At 55.4% G+C, this 19,442-nt stretch overlaps 1 protein-coding gene across 1 annotated transcript; it reads right to left on the bottom strand.

The window, feature by feature from the left end:
* Nucleotides 1-24: 24 nt before the first annotated feature.
* Nucleotides 25-19,311, bottom strand: LOC116273061 (rap guanine nucleotide exchange factor 3-like). Its single transcript, XM_031662003.1, has 23 exons — nt 19,139-19,311; nt 18,454-18,666; nt 12,517-12,570; nt 12,324-12,430; nt 12,000-12,121; nt 11,643-11,817; nt 10,940-11,024; nt 10,530-10,590; nt 10,341-10,417; nt 9,998-10,144; nt 9,426-9,538; nt 9,061-9,149; nt 8,681-8,759; nt 8,321-8,471; nt 8,153-8,235; nt 7,469-7,508; nt 4,597-4,678; nt 4,141-4,287; nt 2,109-2,206; nt 1,515-1,640; nt 1,241-1,422; nt 905-995; nt 25-790 (listed from the first exon to the last, which is right to left on the bottom strand). The coding sequence occupies exons 1-23, from the start codon at nt 19,142-19,144 to the stop codon at nt 704-706; spliced, it is 2,415 nt and encodes an 804-aa protein (XP_031517863.1). The 5' UTR covers nt 19,145-19,311; the 3' UTR covers nt 25-703.
* Between the last annotated feature and the right edge of the window lie 131 nt (nt 19,312-19,442).

The raw sequence follows: 19,442 nt of genomic DNA, 5'->3' as shown, positions 1-19,442 counted from the left end.
GAGCACGGGGCTTCCAGCCTCCCATTAGCACTGAGAAAATTCACAGCACTTAGAGGGGCCCCAAGTTTCTTGGAAAAGTCTGTCTCTGTCATCTCTCTGTCCCTTTCTGTCCCTGTCTCTCTCTGTCCCTCCCTCTCTCTCCCTTTCTCTCTCTGGAGAGTAAACTCCTTTGAACCCCTTGAGCCCCACGAGGTGGATTTTCTCTCAAGAGCTCCCAGGCTATGCTGATGAAGTACCTCTTCTCTGCTTCTCTCCAGAACAGTCAAAATCCTCAAAAGTTCCTGGAGGTGGGAGGTTCCACCCCCAAGTCTTTCCTCGCCTGTTCTACAAGCCCCTCGGAGCTCCTGAGGGGCAGACAGGCCCTGGTGCACCATGGGCGCTCCGTGCCAGGCCCTTGGGCTCTGGAGCCCCTGACGCTGCCCTGGTACCTCAGACCCCAGGACCGGACACCCACATGCTCCAGCCCAGTCTTCTCACAGGATCTCCTGCCCCCATGCAGACACACACTGAGGGCCAGAGTGCACCATGCAACCCCTATCCTAGTGCTGAACACCCCCTCCTCAGCCAGCTCCCCAAACTCACAGGCCGGAGCTAGGCCCCGGGCCGAGGTTGGGAACCCTGAAAGTGACAAAGGACAGGTATAGGGGCTGTGGGGAAGCCAAGAGTGAGGATGTCTGGAGGGCAGGGCTGAGCCAAGCTGATCCTAGCAGAGCCAGGCCAGGCAGGGCTGAGCACTCACCAGCAGCCTCTCGAGGGCGGAGTACAGCTTCCGGACTTTGTGCGGCAGCCGCTGTGAAAGGGAGGCAGATGAGCAGCTGCTCTGGGGGAGGCCCAACCCCATCCAGCACTCCCAGGAGGGCCTGAGGCCTGACCTCAGGAGGGGGGCCCTCCAAACCACACCTACCTCCCAGGTGTGGGCTAGGCGGCTGATGGCTGAGTTGCTGAGGCCAAACATGACGGCAAAGAAGGAATTGAGATTCTTCTGCTCCTTGAGGCTGTGAGCAGAAGACCCAGAGACCCTCAGGGTAAGGGAAGCAGCCACCCCCACAGTGTCCCCAGACAACGGCCAGGCCAGCCTCTGCAGAGACCCAAGCTGGATGCGGTGGGAAGGCAGAGGCTCCAGGAGACCCAGGGAACAAATAGGGTGGCAGATTTGGCAACATACTAAGCAAAGAGGGGAGTTTAGGAAAAGGTAGCCCAGGGACTCTGGCGACGCCCCACCCGCTGGACAGGGACTCACTGGGCCGCCAGCTTAATGAACTTCCTGAGCAGCTGGGCCCGGGGGCCGGGCACTGGGCAGAGACACAGCTCGGTGGCCACCCAGTACTGCAGCTCGTTGAAGCGGCGCATGAAGCGCTCCAGGTTGGCGGTGGTGACATCCCGCAGATGCTGGGGGCCCAGCGCATAGTAAATTAGCTCCACCTGGGCATGGGGCAGCAGGCGAGGTCAGTGAATGCCGAGCTGAGCCGGGCCTCCTGCCGCCTGCTCTCCTCCCCCAGCTCTGCTTCCCACACCTGGTGGATGCTGTTGAAGAGGCTCCAGTCGTGGTCCGTCAGCTGGCCTGCCAGGTCCTTGGCACTCACCAGGTCCAGCCCCTCAGCAGAGCCCACAGTGGGCCCCAGCTGGTCAGGGTGTGGGGTCTGCGGGTGGGAGAGTGCTCAGGGGGCTGCCTGAGGAATCCAGGGAAAGGCACAGGGTAGGGGGAGAGGGTTGGGGCAAGGACTCTATGCTCATGTTAGCAGGAGGGTTAGGAGGGCAGGAGCGGCGAGTAGAGGGTGTCTAGGGGCTGTAGCAGCTGGAGGATAGGGCTCCCCAGTGCCGAGACCCCTCCTTTTAGGCTCCTGTCTCCTGGGGAACCCCTAACTAGGGCAGGTCCTCCTCTTTCTCCTTGGGAGCTCCCAACCAGTGCTACCAGCCCCTGCCCTGCACAATCTTGGGAATTTCCCCATCAGCTGAAGCCCACTCCTTTCTCTGTATGCTGAGGACCCAGCAGCAGCCAGAGCCAGGCCCTTCCTCCCTCTTCTCCCTGGGACCCTCCCCAGAATCCACCCCTTCCAGGCTCAAAATAGATCTCCTCCCTGGGCCCTGGCACCCTGCCTGGTCCCTACCAGCTCATGCACTTCCTGTGGGTTGACAACAAAGAGCCGCTCATTGAGCCCCAGAGATGTGGCCACACCACGGGCATCTGGCTGCAGGCCAATGGCATCTGCAAAGACAGCAGTGGCGGCCTGGGTGGGGGAAGGGAGGGAGGCCAGGGACCAGCTGGAGGACAGGGTGGAAGAGATGTTTGGGAGGCTGGGAGGTTGTTTCTCCTCGTAGCGGGGTTGAAGTCCTGGGCGGGTGCTCAGAATACACAGGTACATGTGCCCACACAGCCACGCTGCCCAGGAAAGCACATCCAAGAGAATGAGAAAAGATCCTCAGTGAGTCAGGAAGAACCTGGGCAGGGTCTGATCCTCCCTCAGCCTCACTTTCCTCCCTGGTAAAATGGAGACAATAAGACTTGCCCTGACTATTTCATAAGTCAAATAAAATAATGTATATAAATAGTAGCTATAAGTATATGCTATGTATAAAAGCTCTTTGAAAACTGGGAAGTGTCTTACATAAGCCTTGGTGTTGATTTTCATCAGCTCCTCATGGACTGGGACTGTGCTTGAGTTCCCAGTCCCTAGAGCAGTGGCCTCCAAAGTAAGGCACATCAGATCATTCACATGCCTGGGGAAAATATGAGCTCTTCTACTTATATTTATTTTTTCTACCTGCTTTGCATTTCTACTCCATCAATTTCTATTTTATCTATCTTTATTATGATATTAATGTAGTAATATATGTGTATTACTTACAAACAAATATTCACACCGTGGGGTGCGGGTTTTAATTAAATATTGGTTATTGACATGGGTGTCAATCCAAGTGCTTTGGCGATCAGTGCTCTAAACAGTGCCTGGCACATAAGTAGGGTCTCAATACACATGCCCTTTGGGCAACTGCAACTCACCAGATGGCCAGCAGAGGGCAGTGCTTCCCAGGGCAGGGCACACAGGAGGCCTTCAACTCTCCCCACTTACTGAAAGGAGAAGGCTTTTCTTTTCTCATCCCCACTTCTTGAACGCCCCTAATTCTTGTCTGTCCTGGGTTCCAGCTGTCAGGCCCATGCCCTCCACAGAGAATGGTGGTTTTGAATGTTCCAGGTTCTCTGGAGGCCCATCTTAATAATCCTGAGCCCACCATGTTCTCAGCACTGACTTTGTGGCAGACCCTGTGCTGCTTTACACACATTAGCTCACTTAGTAGCCATTACAACACTTTGGTAGATACAATTACAGTCCTCATCTAACAGGTGAGGAAATGCAGGCTCAGAGAGGTTAAGCAACTTCCCCAGCATCACACAGCTAGTAAATGGTGAGCCTAAGATGCCTTCACACGTCTGGGAGTCCACAGTCTATGCTCTTAACCATCAAGCTGACCTGTTTTACCTGCTGTGGTATCTCCAGCTCCTAACATATTGCTGGCTCATAGCTGATCCTCAAAAATGTTTGCTGAGTGACTAAACAAATGAAGACTACCTAAGTTCCAAGACCAGCTACTCTCACTGTGTGAGCTTGAGGAATAGCTCACACCCTTTGAGCTTCAGTGTTCTTGTCTGAAAATAGGATAAAAGTACCTGCACCTCATGAGATTGTTATTATTTCATATTAAATGACTAAACACAAATGATGATAGTAATAGCAGCTAATAGTTATGTATCACTATGTGCCAGGCGCCATTCTAAATGCTTTCATAGATGAACTCATTTGATCCTCACAGTTCCTCCAGGGGGCAAGTACTCCTACTATTCCCATTTTACGGATGATAAAACTGAGCACAGAGAGATGAAGTACCCTGCCGGAGGACACACAGATAAGGAGCTAAAGGGCTGGTGCCAAATGCAAGAAGCAGGCTCCAGAGCTCATGCTCTTACACACTGCATGAAATGCACTTCAAATAGATGCACTCCACCTCCCATGAATGCTAGCCATCATTCACACTGAGGAAGACGAGAAAGATGACAATGATGACAATGATCTTGACTGGGGGACCTGGGCGCAGATCTGAGGGGCCACCCTCCCTTGGGGTCTATCCAGGGGCATAACTCACCACCTGCAGAATTGACCTTCACCAGCACCTGCCCCTTGGTCCAGCCATCCTCCTGAGCCAACGCCGCCATCACCTCTCTCACAGACGCTGTCACAGGCAGCTGCAGGGTCAACACTGAGTGGTCTGGCAGGCAGATGTCATAGGGGACTAAAGAGGAGACCAGACTGAACTGTGGGAAGGGCCGCCTGATCTCTACCCCAGGAGGGAGAGGGCAGTTATTGCAGTAAGGGTGGGAGGAATCCCCAAGAGGCTGAGCTGCAGGTGGGGAGGCCCTGAGCAAAAAAAAGAGGTACAGGAGACAGATGTGGCCAGCAGCCTGGAACACAGACCCTGAGGAGTACAGCATGCCACCTTGGCCCAGGCACACCCAGGTCAAAAGCGACAACAGCAAGACAAGAGAGGCAGAGACAGCAGGGTGCAGATGTCAGGCGTGCCCAACTGGCTCAGACCACCAACCTTTATCCCCAACTCGGATGGCACAGCTGCTGCCAGGAAGGGGCTCGTCCTGGTTGGGGAGCCAAACAGGCAAGTTCCGGGCCTGGGAGGAAGAGGAATGAGAAAATAAGACTGGGAGGACGAGAGGAGAGCATGGAGGGAGGGATTGTGAGGGCCCTGTGTCACCAGGAGCACGGGCGCCACACAGCATTCACACCACCAGAGGGCTCTGCCTGCCACATTCACCTGAGCCCAGGTAAGGCACCTGGGACCAAGGCTCCAGGAGAAGACACAACGTGTCTAAGGGCGGGGCAAATCCATGCCCCTGCGTGTGTGTGCTTCTGCCTCTGCCAGATAGGTCCAGAGCAGTTCTGATATGAAAACTCTTCAGCTGTTGACTTGGATTTTTTCTTCCTTTCCCTCCAGCTACCATTTGCTACAAGCCAGGCATTATTCTGAGGATCTAAATATTCACAATGCACCTTTGACAAAAGCATTATTATTTCCATTTATGGATGAAATAAATGAGGCTCAGAGAGGTTAAGTAACATGCCCAAAGCCACACAGCTGCTAACTGGCAGAGTTGGAATCCCTGCTGCTCCTTTCCCTCTCTGTGCTCCAACACTGTGCCAGCGGCCCTGTCCCAGTCCACAGCAGAGATGCAGTGCGTGGAAACCACTGCCAAGCCTCTGCTGGTGGGGCAGCACCTACCAGGCAAGGCTCCTGACGCAGGTTCCCCTTCCCACCCTGCTTTTTTCCGACTCTGGTACTGACTCTGTCCCTCCTCCCAGCTCTGCGTATGGCAGATGCTCCAGGTTCAGACCTCAATCCATTGCTCTTCCCTACATTTTCAAATCTCAGGGCCCCCTGCAGAGTTCCTCACTGCCTCATATGTCGCCTGTACATGGGTGATTCCCAAAACTACCAGCAGTGCTGAACTCTCTTCCAAACCCTGGTCTCAAACACCCCCTGGATCCTTCCACATGAGTGATCCATTACCTCACACTCCATATACCCATCGGATCCTTGCATCCTGCCTCCCAGACCACTCTGCTCCCCAGCCATTCTCCCAGGCTCCAGGCTCCTCCACACTTCCTGTAGCTTGTCATCTTGCTTTGAGGATTCTTCTTTGAAATGGGTCTCCCATGCCCCCTCCTCCCCTGCCCAGGCTAATTTCAGTTCCACCTGCCCACGAGGCCTCACTCCTTATCTACTCCAATGGCCCAACTATGCTCCTCCTCCTCCCTCCCAGGTGCCTCCAACCCTCCTCCTCCAGTCTGCCTGACCAGAGCCCCGTGAAGCTCCCGCCCTCGGCTTCAATGGCGGCCACTGTTTGCTGGAGAAAGCCCAGGCTCTTTAGCTGACCTATTCAAAACACACATCAGACTTTGCCAACCTTGGCTCAAACCCCTTCAGTGGTCTGCACTGCTCTTAGGACAAAGATCAGACCCCCTGGCCCTGGCCCATGGGGCCCTGCCCACTTCCTGCCTGCTCTGGGGCCCTGCTCTCACTCTCGCTCCTCCAGGGATCCTCCTCCTGGGTTCCCTTTCCTCCTGGGTTTGCCCGCCAGGTATCCTCTTCTTCCTCCACCCTCGCCCCCTGCAGCTCTCAGCTCCAGTAGTCGCTTACATGGGACACTTTCCCTGAATCTGCACTGGAGTCGGCCCTTCCCCTCCCATTTTCAGGAGCCGACTCCAGTGCAGATTCTCAGAAAGTGTCCTGTGCCACTGCACATCACGGGTTGTTTAACTGCTCTGCCCCTTGCCTGACTGCAGCCCCACAGGCCAGGGCTGAAGTGCAGCATCAGCACCTAGCACAGTGCCCAGCCCGCGAGGGTGAGCCCACATCAGTTTCTGAGCGTCAGCCAAGAGCCAGGCAGCATGTGAGCAAGGAGAAGCGGAGGTGGGGGCCCGCAGGAGGGAAGTCAATCCTCCAGTGGGATGGGAGAGAGACCAAAGGACAGAAAGCAAGTAGGCAAAGAAAACAACTCCACCTGGCAAGAGTGCTTTGAAGAAAATCACAGAGGACACCACGGCACAGCCCGGTGGGGAGAAAGGGGAAGGTGCTCCAGATAGGGAGATGGGAGGGGGCCTGTCTGGGAACCCAGCATTTGGCTGAGATGAGAACAAGAAGGATCCTGTCAGGCAGAGCCAGAGAAAGACGCTTCCAGGCTAAGGGATAAGTACAAAGGTCCTGAGGGGATAACAGGCTTAGCCTTCGGAGGAGAAGAAGCCAGTGAGAGCCTCCAGCAGGCAGAGGCTGGGACGCACAGTAGGCTGGGAGCACGGGGAGCCTGCTGGCCGGTGAGGCCCCTGGATTTTATTCCCAGTGCAGCCCTCCCCACCACCAACCCACTCTACCTTTCCAGTTCTTTCTCCCACCATTCCTCAACCAAATCCTGGCTGCAGTCACATCTTCTCAAATCCTGGCTGCAGTCACATCTTCTCGTCCCCTCTTTGCTTCCCTTTAAGCCCCAGCTGAGAATGGCCTGGGGCCACCTCTGACTTTCCAGGGAGGGGCCTCACCTTCCTCTGAGCTCCCATAGCACTGGCCACCAGGAGCCCTGTGGGCCTCAGAGGCCAACTCCAGCCACCATTCCTTATCTCCCAGGCTCTACCTGTGGGCATGAATTACCTCCCAAAAGGAATAAAAGGCCCATGGAGTCAGGGAGTGGGGGAGGAGGGAGACCGCCTTAGGCCTCTGCGCCTCCGGGCACGGCCTGGCCCAGGGCACCACATGCAGCAAGGGCCCTGTGAACACCTGTCACAGACCCAAGGGTGTGTCTGTGGGAGGAGAGCTTCCCACGCACACAGAGCCCCTCAGGGTCAGGGGGTGAAGGAGGGGCCTGCAGTCCAGGAGGAGCAGAGGAAAGAAGCTGGGGCCAGGCAGACACCTTCATCTGAGGAGATGCATTCCCACAGCCGTTCTCCAACCTGCGGACAAGAGAGAAGGGAGGTGAGCAAGCCCGGGTATTCCTGGGCCAGCAGCAGGGAGGCCCCTGGGGCTCTGGATTCCCCCCGGCCCTCACCAGTGGTTCAGAGGTAAGCACTACCAGGTAAGTATCACATACAGAGGGGCAAACACGGTCTTGAAACCAGGCCCCTGGACTTTGTGATTTTCCAAGGCCAGGAGGGGAAGGAAAAAGTTAAAGGCAGATGGAGACCCAGGGTTTCAGATCAAGTGCTGTTTCAGATGAGCTCCCGATCCCCCTGAATCTCAGCTGCTCCCGTGGGAACACCTGCAAGGGTGAAGGTAAAGTCTAGGAAATGTACTGGGCGGGGCTGGCAGAAACTGGCACTGAGGGTATTTGGTAATAAATGCATGCCCAATGGAGGAAGTGAGAACAGCAGGTACACTCAGGATATGAGAATGAATAAATGAATGAGTGCATGACGCATGAGAATGGATGGACGTGTGGCGTGAGGGTGAACAGCAAGGGGACTGATAAGAACAAGGAATTGAAGTAAGTGGTTCAGCCTGGATCTGAAGCCAAGTGCTTGACTCCAGAGCATATGCTCTTGGTCCCCGTGGCACTGCCAGTTATGGAAATGACAAATTAACGGAATCAAAGCATCACCTGTAGTGTCGCCGCCTCTCTGGCCACTGCTCCCTCAGCAGGTTGCTGAGTCGGGCGTCCCTGCCCACCAGGTCCGAGAGTTTCTAAGAAGAGCCAAGATGCATTGAGATGGCTGTAGCTGTGTCCACCTCGGGCAGCCCAGCCCTGCTGTGCCTCACTCTCAGGTACCTGGAGGAAGCTGGTAGCCACAGGGTCAGTGTGGAGCATGGAGCCATACAGGGCCACCCACTGGCTGACCAGCCGCAGGATCTGCTGCCTCTTGTTGCAGATGTAGGTGCTGCGTTCCTGCTCACTGCCACCCGCAGGCTCCGCATGGAAGGTGGGCACCAGTCAAGGGAACCACAATATCCAACCAGGGCCACCCACCTGAGGCAAAGGACGGGCAGGATGCCCAGGCCCCAGGCAAGCTGGGCCTGGCAGCAGGCTGGCATTTAGAGGACTCAGCACAGCCACACTGGTAAGATTCTCTCAACCCTATGCACCATCCTATCCCCTACACACACCATCCCCGTGGGGCTGGAAGGATATTGGTGCAGAAGGGCGGCACAGAGTTGGGCGCTGGGCATGAAGACCCTGTGGGTCAGGAGGAAGTCGCTGAGGAATGTCTCTGTAGGGCAGGGTAGGGGGATGGGAGGAGGCTTCAGAGGCCAAGTCTGCTGAGCACAGGTGTATGGACAGATGGAAGGACCTTTCCCCACATCCCACCACCTGCAAGGTACCAGCAGTGTCCAGCCCCTGTGATAGTGCCCCCCACTAAGCCAAGAGCACAGGTAAGAGGACTTATTGCCAACCACTGTACAGACCAATCCAGCATTCGGTGAGGTCAGATGCAGGGTACCTGGCTCTCTCCCAGGCTGCATGGACCACCCAATGAGTCAGAAAGCAGGCAGGGTGTCTCTTGCCCTTACCTGTTGGGTCATGAGCACTGGAATCTGGTCCCATGGCCTCCAACAGGAGCTCTAGGATCTTCTCTGGGGTACCAGACATCACTGTATACCTAGCAGAAATGGCCAATCTATGGCACTGGTGCCACCACTCCCCACTCCCACACCTGGGCAGACATCAATAACCAATTACATCATTTTTCTCGATTAGCCAGCCCTGTCCCACCTTAGGGCAGGGAAGAGACTGACTCAGCGGGTGCATCCTGGTCCCTCAATACCTCTCCATCCACGGGTGGCCAGAGGGCAGGGATATGACACAGGGGAAGGGAGCAAAGACTGGGAAATGAAAGGAGAGACAGTGTGGAGAGGGAGCATGGCAGGTATGTTACCGGTTCCTGCCTGGGGTTGGGGGTCGAGATGGGCCGGCGCCCTGAGAGGCTCTCTCCAGCACCAGCACCACTTTGCCATGTTCTTCCAGCCGCATGGTCTTTGCCTCCACATCCTGGAGAAAAGGCCACACCCCATGCTCAACACATGATGTTCCAGCTTTAGACCCTCTCATCTACCTCCTTTATTCCAGCCCCTGAGCCCCATGAGGGTCCCACAGGGACCCACAGCCCTTCTCCCACCTCTGACTTTGGCTCCACCTCCTCAGCCTTCCCTTCCTTCCATGCATCCTTCCTGCCCCACAGCCTAGTCCCCTGCCCCGTGTACACTCATCCTTCCCCTGGTCTCCCACACTGCGCCTGAGGTCACTGGTCTCGCTGAACCCCTGCTGTGCCCTATGGGCTTCACCTTCTCACACATACCCAGGGCCATGGTCCCCACTGCCAGCCGTCATAGCCCAGCGTCTCCTACCTGCCCTGCTTCTTACAGGCCCTCTGCTCTGGTCCCTACTCCTCGCCCCACATCACTTCTCTGGACGAACGGCCCCTGCCCTCCCCGACCCCAGCAGCAGCACCTTGATGATACGGTTGAAGTCCTGCTTGTCCACACGCAGGAAATGACAGTTGTCTTCTCGCAAGATGATGGTGGCTGCCCGGGGTGCATCATTCACCAGAGCCAGCTGTCCAAAGTCATCTCCCTCATGCAGGGTGGTCACCAGCCCCTGCAGCCAGGCCTCAGTCTCAGCCCACCCCTGCCAGCCCCAGCCCTTGCCAGGACAGACCCACAGCAGGAAAACAACCCAGACAGGAGACACAGAGGGTCAGCAGCAGTAGACTAACAAAGGCACTACCCATGAGGAACGGACCAGGGAGCAGTTAGGATCCAGGGCACTGGGGCGGGGAGGAGGGAGGACTCACCTTGCCATGGGTCACCACGTTGACAGATCCCTTCCAGATAATGTACCATGAAGTGCCCTTGTCCCCCTGGCTGAACACTGACAGAGGCATACCTCAGACCAGGCCCTCCTGGCACCTACCACTCCTTCACACATCCTTCTGCCCATGTTCAGGCCCTGTGCCTGGCTTCTTGTGCCCTGCTGGACTTACACACGGTCCCTGCCTTGCTGTGTGGTTCAAAGAGCAGAACAGCCGCTAATTCTCGCTTCACCTGTGTGGTGGAGATAGGAGAGTCGGTGGTGACAAGTTCATGTGCAGAGCAGCCAGGCTTTTGCTAGGGGTGTGGTTAGGTCCAAAGACACAAGTGCTGAGGGACAGAAATGTGGCCAGGTCAGGTGTTTCCAGGATTTGGCAGGAGACAAAGCAAGTGGAGAAAATGGGCTGAGAGAGGCGGAAGGATTTTCAGACAGAGTAGCGCTGGGGGCAAGAAATCAGACTGAAAATTTCCAGCCACAGATGGAAGTGGAGAAATGCCCTCTGGCCCAGCAGTTGAGTTTCAGGGAAGTCACAGGAAGAGGAGATGCCTGGGACAGGGCAGGGCTGGGAGGGGCGGGACTGACCGAGTTGGAGAGGTGGGCTACAGCCTTGATGTGCAGCAGCTCCTCAAAGATGAGGTCCAGCTCTTCATCCGTGCGCTGACCTGGGCTGCAGGGACAGGAGGGATGGGAGCACACCGTGAACTGTGGGCCCGCCAGGCGCAGGGAGCCACTCTACCCACCCAGCCGAAGCCCAGACGGTGCCTCAGCAGTGACGGTTATCAGCAGCGGCTAACCTTTACTGAGTGCGCACATGTGGCAGCGCCTGTGATGAGCATTTTGCATGCATTGTTTCACAACAAGCCTAAGGAGCAGTTCAATTATCCTCACTTGACAGAACAGGAACTAGCATGGGGAGGCTCAAGGTCACCCAGCCAGTAGCCGGTCCAGCTGGAATTTGAACCTGGACCCACCGGACTGCAGTTTCCAAAACTCCCTTGCTTTCAGCCACAACTGTGTCTCTGAGTGGGAAGGGTCCTCAGAGATCCCCCTGGCCCAACACCCTCATTTACAGAGGAAGAAACTGACTTGGGGTCGGTTTGGGAGTGTGGAGGGATCCAGGTCACACAGTGAGTCCATGGCAGTCAGGGCCAGGGGCTTCTGGGCCAGCCAGGTTCCCTTCCCTCCACAACAGGTGAGGGATGTCCCCAGAGATCAGTGTGAGAAACCATGGAATCTGAGTGCTATGTGGGGTCTGGGGTCACGGGGTGCAGGGATTCTGACTCACGGCTTTCGAAGTGCCACAGTGAGCAGGGCGTCAGGCCCCCGCTGGGAGAGCAGGGCCACAGCTTCAGCCAACTCCTCCTCCATCTCATGAGCTCCCACGGGCTCGGGCTCGGGCTCGGGCCCGGGGAACCGGTAGAATTGGGCATCTCGGTCCTGGAAGGCCCAGTCGTGTTTCACTGGGGGGCAGAGGCCCAGGCATGGGGGAGGAGAGGAAATTGAGGCCATGTGGATATGAAACCCCACAGCAATGCCACCCGTCAGCACTCCCCAAGTAATGCCTGCTTCCCAGGACTGCCCTGTCCTGTCCCCATCACTGCCCAGCCCAGCCCGGGGCACCCCACCCTGGGCTCGGGCTCACCATGGCAGAGGGCACCTTCATCCAGCAGCACCTGGCAGATTCCCACAACTTGGCTCCGGGAATGGACCCCAAGTCCCAGGGCCAAGATCCCATCCACCAGCTCCCTGCCAGAGCAGCACTGCCTATGGAAGGTAGAAGGGGACAGGCCAGTGGAAGGAGGGTGGCAGGGAGAGGGAGGAACTCTGCATTAGAAAGGCACCCTCTGAGGTCCAAGCCTGGTTCGTCCCTCTGCTAGAAGCAGGGTGAGGCCCAGGTGCCTGAAATAGAGTGGAACGGAGAGAAAGCAGGGAGGCTGGGCAGGGACGCAGCAGGGCCTCCACTCACCGATAGAGCCTAAGGTGGTACTTCCGGTCTCGGATGAGGTTTGGGCAGGTGGCCAGCAGTTGCCGATGCAGCTGCCTCCCAGCCCTGAGCACCCGCTCTGTGGAGGCCTTGGAAGGAGGAAGAGCACAGTGATTCAGGCTCTGAACCCCTCATGGTGCTGCCTGTCCCAGCTCCACCCCACCCAGGCTTCTACCTGCTCCAGGCTCTCGCTGAAATCCAGGGATTCCTCACTGTTGGTGAGTGGTGTCTGGAGGCAGCAGGGAAAGTGTGCACATCAGTGTGAGGCCTTCAAGCCCAGCTCTTGGATACCTCCCCTCCCCCATCACTTCCACCCTTGCCTAGGCCCCAACCCCAAATGCATCCATGTGGCCATTTATTCAGCAAATAAATATTCACTCAGCACCCTGTGCCTCGGGCATCGCCTCTTCCCACCCTGCCATCCTGATCACCAGACCCAACCCAAAGACTGCCTCCTTACAGGTGAGAGCCCCAAGGCACCCATTCTGCTTACTCAGGGCCCAGGGGTGCCCACACCCCCAGGTGAACTGCCACTGTTGGGGGAAAGAAGTGAAGGAGCTGAAAGAAGCATGAGAACATGAGATAAGAAGGCCCGTGAGACGGAAGCCAGGATGTGAGCAGCTCAGGAAGCCTAGGAACGACCACTCCTGGGCTGGGGTCACAGGCCTGGTCCCCAGCCAGCTTCTGTGCCCTTCCACAGGCCCGTGAGCAGGTCTCTTGCCATCTCTGGGCCTCGGATCAGCCTGGTAGTTAAAAACACAAACGCTGGAGCCAGGCTCCTGGATTCAAATCTGCTCCCCTACTGATTGAAGATGTGACCTGAAACAAGTGATTTAACCTCTCCCTCCCGACCTGAGTTTCCTTAACTATAAAATCTATAAAGCACTAATGATACCAACTCATGAGGCTTTGGGAGAATTAAATGAGCTGCTACACGTCGAATGTTTAAAGCATTGCCTGGCATAGAGCTGTATGCACATGTTAGCTAGTACTCATCTGTGAGGCATTAGGGTGGGGCTGCTTGCTGGAAAGCGTCTTTCTTCTCTGAGATGTTGCCAGCCCATGCCCTGCAAGAGTGAATAAGTCCTTGGTGGCACACAGGACTGGCTCAGGAAGACGCACTTTGTCACGGAAACACTGCTTAGTAAGGATTCCCTGCCGTTGGTAACAATCAAGCCATTTGGAATTCCCAGGCCTGTATACCCTGGAATAATGGCCAAGAAAGCCCCTCACGACCCTTCTCTTCCTGCCACCTGAGAACTGGGGTTTGTGGGCATCTCTGGACAAGATGCTCTACCGTCTATGAGCCGTCTCAAAGAGCTCACTGTACAGTTTACAAAGCACTTTACAGTTTACAAAGCACAACCACCCCCTTGATTTCACTGGATCTCATGTAAAATAGGATCAGATGTAAAATAGGCAGAGCAGGCATTGTCTGTCCTCTGTGACTTACGAGGAAATAAAAGCCTGGAGGTGAGGTACCTTGTGTAACTCAGTCGTGCACACTTGGGACAGCCAGACAGCTGTGGAGAAGTTCAAGTTCCCACCCAGAAGTGCTCCCATTCTCAGTCTCCCCACACCCACCCCACCTACCCCTTTCCTCTCCCCTCACCAGCCACCTCTCTCCTAGCTTCCCATCTGCCCTCGGGTCCCTGAAAACGACCTGCCGGGGAGTTGCAGTACAACCAGGCCTGGTGCTGGCAGGGCCCTAAGCACAGGCATCTTGGCACTGCGTGCCCAGGCAGAGGCCTAAGGTCTGGCATGCGCAGGCGCCTGGCCCAGGGCTGGGCGGAAGTCACTAGGTGTCCCAAGGGTATCCCTGCCCAGGTCATGGGGCCGAGCCCAGTGCCAGACACAGAGCCCTGGAGACTTAACGACAGGAAATGAGGAGGAGGAGGAGCCAGGGAAGGGAGGAAGGGCAGGAATGCTACCCAGCCAGCCCCCTGTGTAGGAACAAACAGTGCCTGAGTGCTAATGACTTGTTGTTGTTCATGTCAAAATGCCCAGGTGGCCCCAGTCCCTGCCCCAACTCCCACTGGAGCCCACAACCCAGGCTCCAGCACCAGCCCCTTCCTGGTATTATTCTGACCTGGAAGAGGGCACATTAGGAGGGGAGGTGCCGGGTCACATGGCCAGGCTGGTCATTTCCTGTCCTCCCCCAGGGGATGAGCATGCAGGTCAGAGAATAGGCCCTAGCCCATGAGCACAGAGGAAGGGACCTTAAGGAATCCCTCTCATTTTGACAAGGAAAGCAAAAGCCCAGAGAGATCACACAACTATTTAGAAAGGTAAGATTCTACTGAGTAACTCTGCTACTGGTGCTGACCCCAGAGGTAGGTATTTGTTTCCTATTTCACAGCTAGAGGAAAGAAAGCTCCAAGGTTCTACAACCTGCCCTAACTGTTGGTCAGTAAGGGCACCAGGATTCATACCTGTGTCTGTCTGATTCCAAAGGCCATGCTCTTAGCATTACGCCCTACCGTCCGTCTCCCATGATGCCTATCCCCATGTTTCCTCAGCTTTGTGCTATGGACACAGACAGTAGAGGTATTCTGCCTTCAGGCAAGTTCCGTGGGCAAGTAAGTTTGGAAACCACTGGGTTAGACAAAGGTAGATAGGTTTGTTACTCTACCCTTTCTGTGCCCCCAGGATGTTTGTGTGCATGGCAACCTTCTAGGATGGGGGCGAGAGAGGGCTGCTATTCAAGGTCAGTGGTCAAGTGTATGGGCTCCACAGCCAGATGCTTGGGTTCAAATCCTAGCTTCTGCATTACCATCTGGTTATGTGAGCTCGTGCTGATTACTGAAGTTCTCAGTGCTTCAGTTTCCTCGTCTGTAAACTGGGGTTGATGATAAGAATAGTACCTATCACAAAGGGTTATGAGGATCAAAAAGTTAATAACATAAAGTACTTGGAATGGTGCCTGGATCATAGTAACTACTTAGTAAATGTTAGTTGACTTGATCAGATGTTATTATTTCATGATGGGCCCTATTATCAGGACGCAGTGCAAAAAAAAAAAAAAAAAAAAAAACCTATACCATGTCAGTTTCAGGGTTCTCAGTTGGAAAGAAGTAGCTGATATGGGTCAAGGTGAAGGTCCTCACCCACTCCCTCCTCTCATTCCTGAACAGAAAGGTTTCAGGGTGGAAGAGGAGGCGCTAACTCCCCTGGCACCAGCACTGTGGCCTGCCCCACCCTCACTCTCTGTCACTGAATGTCAGAGCCGGGCTGGAGAGACAGGCACAGAGCCAGACAGCCTGGGGACCTGTCAGACCAGTTCCCTTGGGCCATAGCTAACATGTTAGGCTAAAGCTGCTTGTGGTGGGACAGGGGAAGGGTGCATGGGGTTAGGTGATGCCTTAAGGTGTCGGTGTTACTATTTGTAGCAAGAGAGAAGTGCAGCGTGGTGGTTATGTGATTATGAGCTTGGACTCTGCAGCCAGATTGCCTAGGACCAAAGCCCAGCTTTGTCGCTTAGCAGCTGTGTAACTCTGAACCTGTCACTTAACCTCTCTGTGACTTCGTTTTCACATCTATAAAATGGAGATGATGACATTAATACCTATCTCACAGGGCTGTTGTGAGAATTATTTGATATGATAAAGGTAAACCTCTTACAATAATGTCTGGCACATAAGTACTGTATAACTATTAGCTGCTGCTATTATTTGGACAGATTGGATGAAAGTGTGTTCTCTGAGTTACAAAATAGGGTCACTTCCCCAAAAACAGTCGCACAAAGAGAATCATCTCAGACTTCCCTGAGCTCATAGAACCCACCAGAGGTCACTGATCTTGCCCCTGCCCCCAGACGTCAGACAAGGTCTCACCTCCCCCCTCATGTTTTCCAAAGATGTTCTTCCATTCCATTCCAGTGTCACCTTTGCCATAGCTGTTAAGTCTTATCTTAGTCTGTATCTAACTGCAAGCTCTCCTACTGTAACCCGCCTGCATTTTCTCTTGTCCTGGTCTAGGTAGGAACGGAAAGAGCTGTCTTCAGACTTCTTCTCTGGGAGGTTAATGGGTTTTCCCCTTGGCTTTCGAAGAGGGAGGTCTGGCATCAATAACTGGCAGTGCTGTCTTCCTGGGACTCAGGCTCCACCCCTTTACCGTGGGTGTGCGTGCTCACAGCTGGCACTCATTCATTCCCTCATGGAAGCCTTCCCTGGGCTAAAGGCATCATCAAGAGGTAAGAGGTACAGCTTCACAGGTACCCAGAGCCTCTCAAACACAGGAATGATGGAATGAAACCTCCCCACCCCAGTCCCCAAAGATGGTCATCAGAAGAGGGAGCAGCCGCCTGCCTCTAAACACTAAAAATCTAAGTTCCCTCTAGTCACCAACGCCCGCCTGGCAGGGAAGGGCCTTGTTTCTGTGCCTTTGACCCCATTTACACTCCAGCAACCTTCACCCCCACCTCTCCAGCCTCCCCACGCACACCAGCCCTTCATTTCTGGGGGCTGAGGGGAGTCAGGAAACAGCCTGGTGGCCTCCTCCACTCCCTCCCAGACTTCAGGTCCCAGGGGATCCTCCAGTGACCTCATTGTCCTGGCACCTGACCTTCTCCCTACCCCCTACCTTGCCTCTGCAAGCTGGGAAGGGGACAGGAAATGCACAAATAATTATAGCCTAAGAGGGAAAGAGGGAGGGAGGGTTCCAGCCCACTGGCTCCAGGCAATAGGTACAGCCAATGACCCAGAGAAGAGAGCTGGAGGGGTAGCGGGGGAGGACCCAGATTCATGATAAGGAAGACCCTAGTAGAGAACAGCTCTACCAGTACTGACACCTGGACTCTCCTCTCAATTCTGAGTGCAAAGAGGAGCCCCTCATCTTGGTGGGTCTCAGTTTTTTCAACTCAGCCTCAGCGTAAATGGCAGTTGGGCAAGGTAGGGGGAAGGAGGGAGAAGGTAGTGGTTATTCTACTAGAAAGCACTTGCCAATAAGAAATGAACTCTTGGCCAGGTGCAATGGCTCATGCCTGTAATCCCAGCACTTTGGGAGGCTGAGGCAGGCGGGTCACAAGGTCAAGAGATCGAGACCATCCTGGCCAATATGGTGAAACCCCAACTCTACTAAAAATACAAAAATTAGCTGGACATGGTGGTGCACAGCTGTAGCCCCAGCTACTCAGGAGGCTGAGGCAGGAGAATCGCTTGAACCTGGGAGGCGGAGGTTGCAGTGAGCCGAGATGGCGTCACTGCACTCCAGCCTGGTGACAGAGGAAGACTCCAGTTAAAAAAAAAAAAAAAAAAGAAAGGAAAAAGAAAAAAGAAATGAATTCTCCTGGCCAAGCGCGGTGGGTCACGCCTGTAATACTAGCACTTTGGGAGGCCAAGGCAGGTGGATTGCTTGGGCCTAGGAGTTCAAGACCAGCCTGGACAACATAGCGAAACCTGGGTGGACACATGCAGTAAAGATGTAACTGAATCTCAAGCTAAGCTACTCTATTTAGTCTCTGCCGATTTGGATAGTACACCCATTATCTTGCCTCCCAAATCCCACCATTCTTTCCCCTTCCTGCTCTCTCCTTCATTCTTTCAGGTCCAGAAATGTTTCTCACTAGCAAAGGGCACTTCGGTCATCTCAGATTCTCCAAATGTCTCAGAATCCTTCCCTGAGACCCCAAAGGCAGGTACCAAGCAGCGTCCACATGACCACCTCACCCCAAGCCCAAAACACAGCATTAGCACAGTTCAGTAACTCACTAAAGGAGAATGCTGCCACAGTGACGTACCCAAGAACCGTAACCAAGCTTACCTCACTCCAACCCCTTGACCTGGCCCCTATACCTCCCACCTTCACCTGGAGAGAACACACAAGCACTTCACTCAATGCCTGGCTCACAGAGGTGACAGAGAACAAATCCTGTTCCCCTTCCCCCTATGCCCAGAGACATTTGGGCAGAACACACACACAGACACACACTTTGCAGCTGTGTGAGCCACCCACGCATACTGCAGACAAGCTTCCTGACCCACTGTCTACGGCAGCTGTACCACTCTACACCCCCAGAGCAAGCTGGACCACCAGCAGCATGCCGAGCCACGATCCAGGCCCCCCTCTAGCCCTGGTACTGACCCTGGCACCTGGGCAGGTGAAAGGGACTCACCCAGCGCAGCCCCTGGATGCAGCTCGGACGCTGGTGCTCCAGCAGCAGCTGGTAGGAGCAGCTTCGGGGCCGGTGCATCTTCCTCAACACCATGTTGAGTAGTGTCCCCTCCGGCACCACGTCAGGGAGGGGTCCCACCCGCGGTGCTCCCAGAGCTGGGCTATCCTCCACAGCCAGGCCCACCTGCCAGCAGCTCTCACCTGGCCAGCCCACCTGTGACACAGGGAGGAAAGTGGACAGCCATGGGACGGGACTGGAGCAGCTGGACCACAGTTCAACTGCCCCAGGCAGAACTACTTCCTTAGAGTCCTCTGGACTGGTCAGGCGGAGGTGCTGCAGCCCTGCCAGGAGCTGGGGGGAGGAACAGGAAGACCTTTACTGGGGCCTGCCGGTCTGGCGCACTTAGGGGTCTCCAGCTGGCTCTTGGAAAAGATCAGGCCCTTTTTAGCCCTCTTTGGAATTCTGTCCCATCTCACTGCCCATGCCCCTGCAGGGATCTCCACCACCTCCCAGTATGAGGCTGTAGATTTACTGGGTCTCCCAGAAATGCAGCTTCTGCTCAAACCCTTCTCCCCTCCTCCTCAGCCCTGACCAACCCTCTCTCTCCCACCCAAACTCCCCACCGTGTCAGCTTCCTCTCCCACCCTCTCCTGCTCCTCTTCAACCCTGACCCCACCTTACCCACCTTCATGTTTCTTTTCAAGCTCGCACAGCAGTGCAGGCTCTAACAAAAGGCTGGGCGGTCCCCAGCGACCCCCATCAGCTTTGATAAGGGAATCGGGAGGGAGCCGGTGCGTAAGTCCAGGTACAGCGAACGGGGCCAGTGCCTAGCTGGACCGGCTGCCAGGGCAGCAGGATGCAGGGCTCGGTGGAGAGGCTCCTCTTGGGTGAGTAGAGGGGTGGGGGCTTGGTGGGGGGACGCCACCCAGCCACCGGCGACAAGGAGCCCCGAGCCTCCGCCTTCGTCCCAGACGAAGAAGCCAGCTGGC

The sequence above is a fragment of the Papio anubis genome, unplaced genomic scaffold (genome assembly GCF_008728515.1).
Source record: "Papio anubis isolate 15944 unplaced genomic scaffold, Panubis1.0 scaffold34, whole genome shotgun sequence".
Lineage (NCBI taxonomy): Eukaryota > Metazoa > Chordata > Mammalia > Primates > Cercopithecidae > Papio > Papio anubis.
Note: the sequence above shows the minus strand (reverse complement) of the source record. Positions and strands in the feature narration are given on the sequence as shown.

Coding starts and splice junctions, on each gene's coding strand:
- LOC116273061 (XM_031662003.1), bottom strand. Junction 8,236..8,320: donor TGGCTACCAGCTTCCTCCAG/GTACCTGAGAGT, acceptor GGCTCTTCTTAG/AAACTCTCGGACCTGGTGGG. Junction 1,641..2,108: donor CACAGGAAGTGCATGAGCTG/GTAGGGACCAGG, acceptor TCCCACCCGCAG/ACCCCACACCCTGACCAGCT.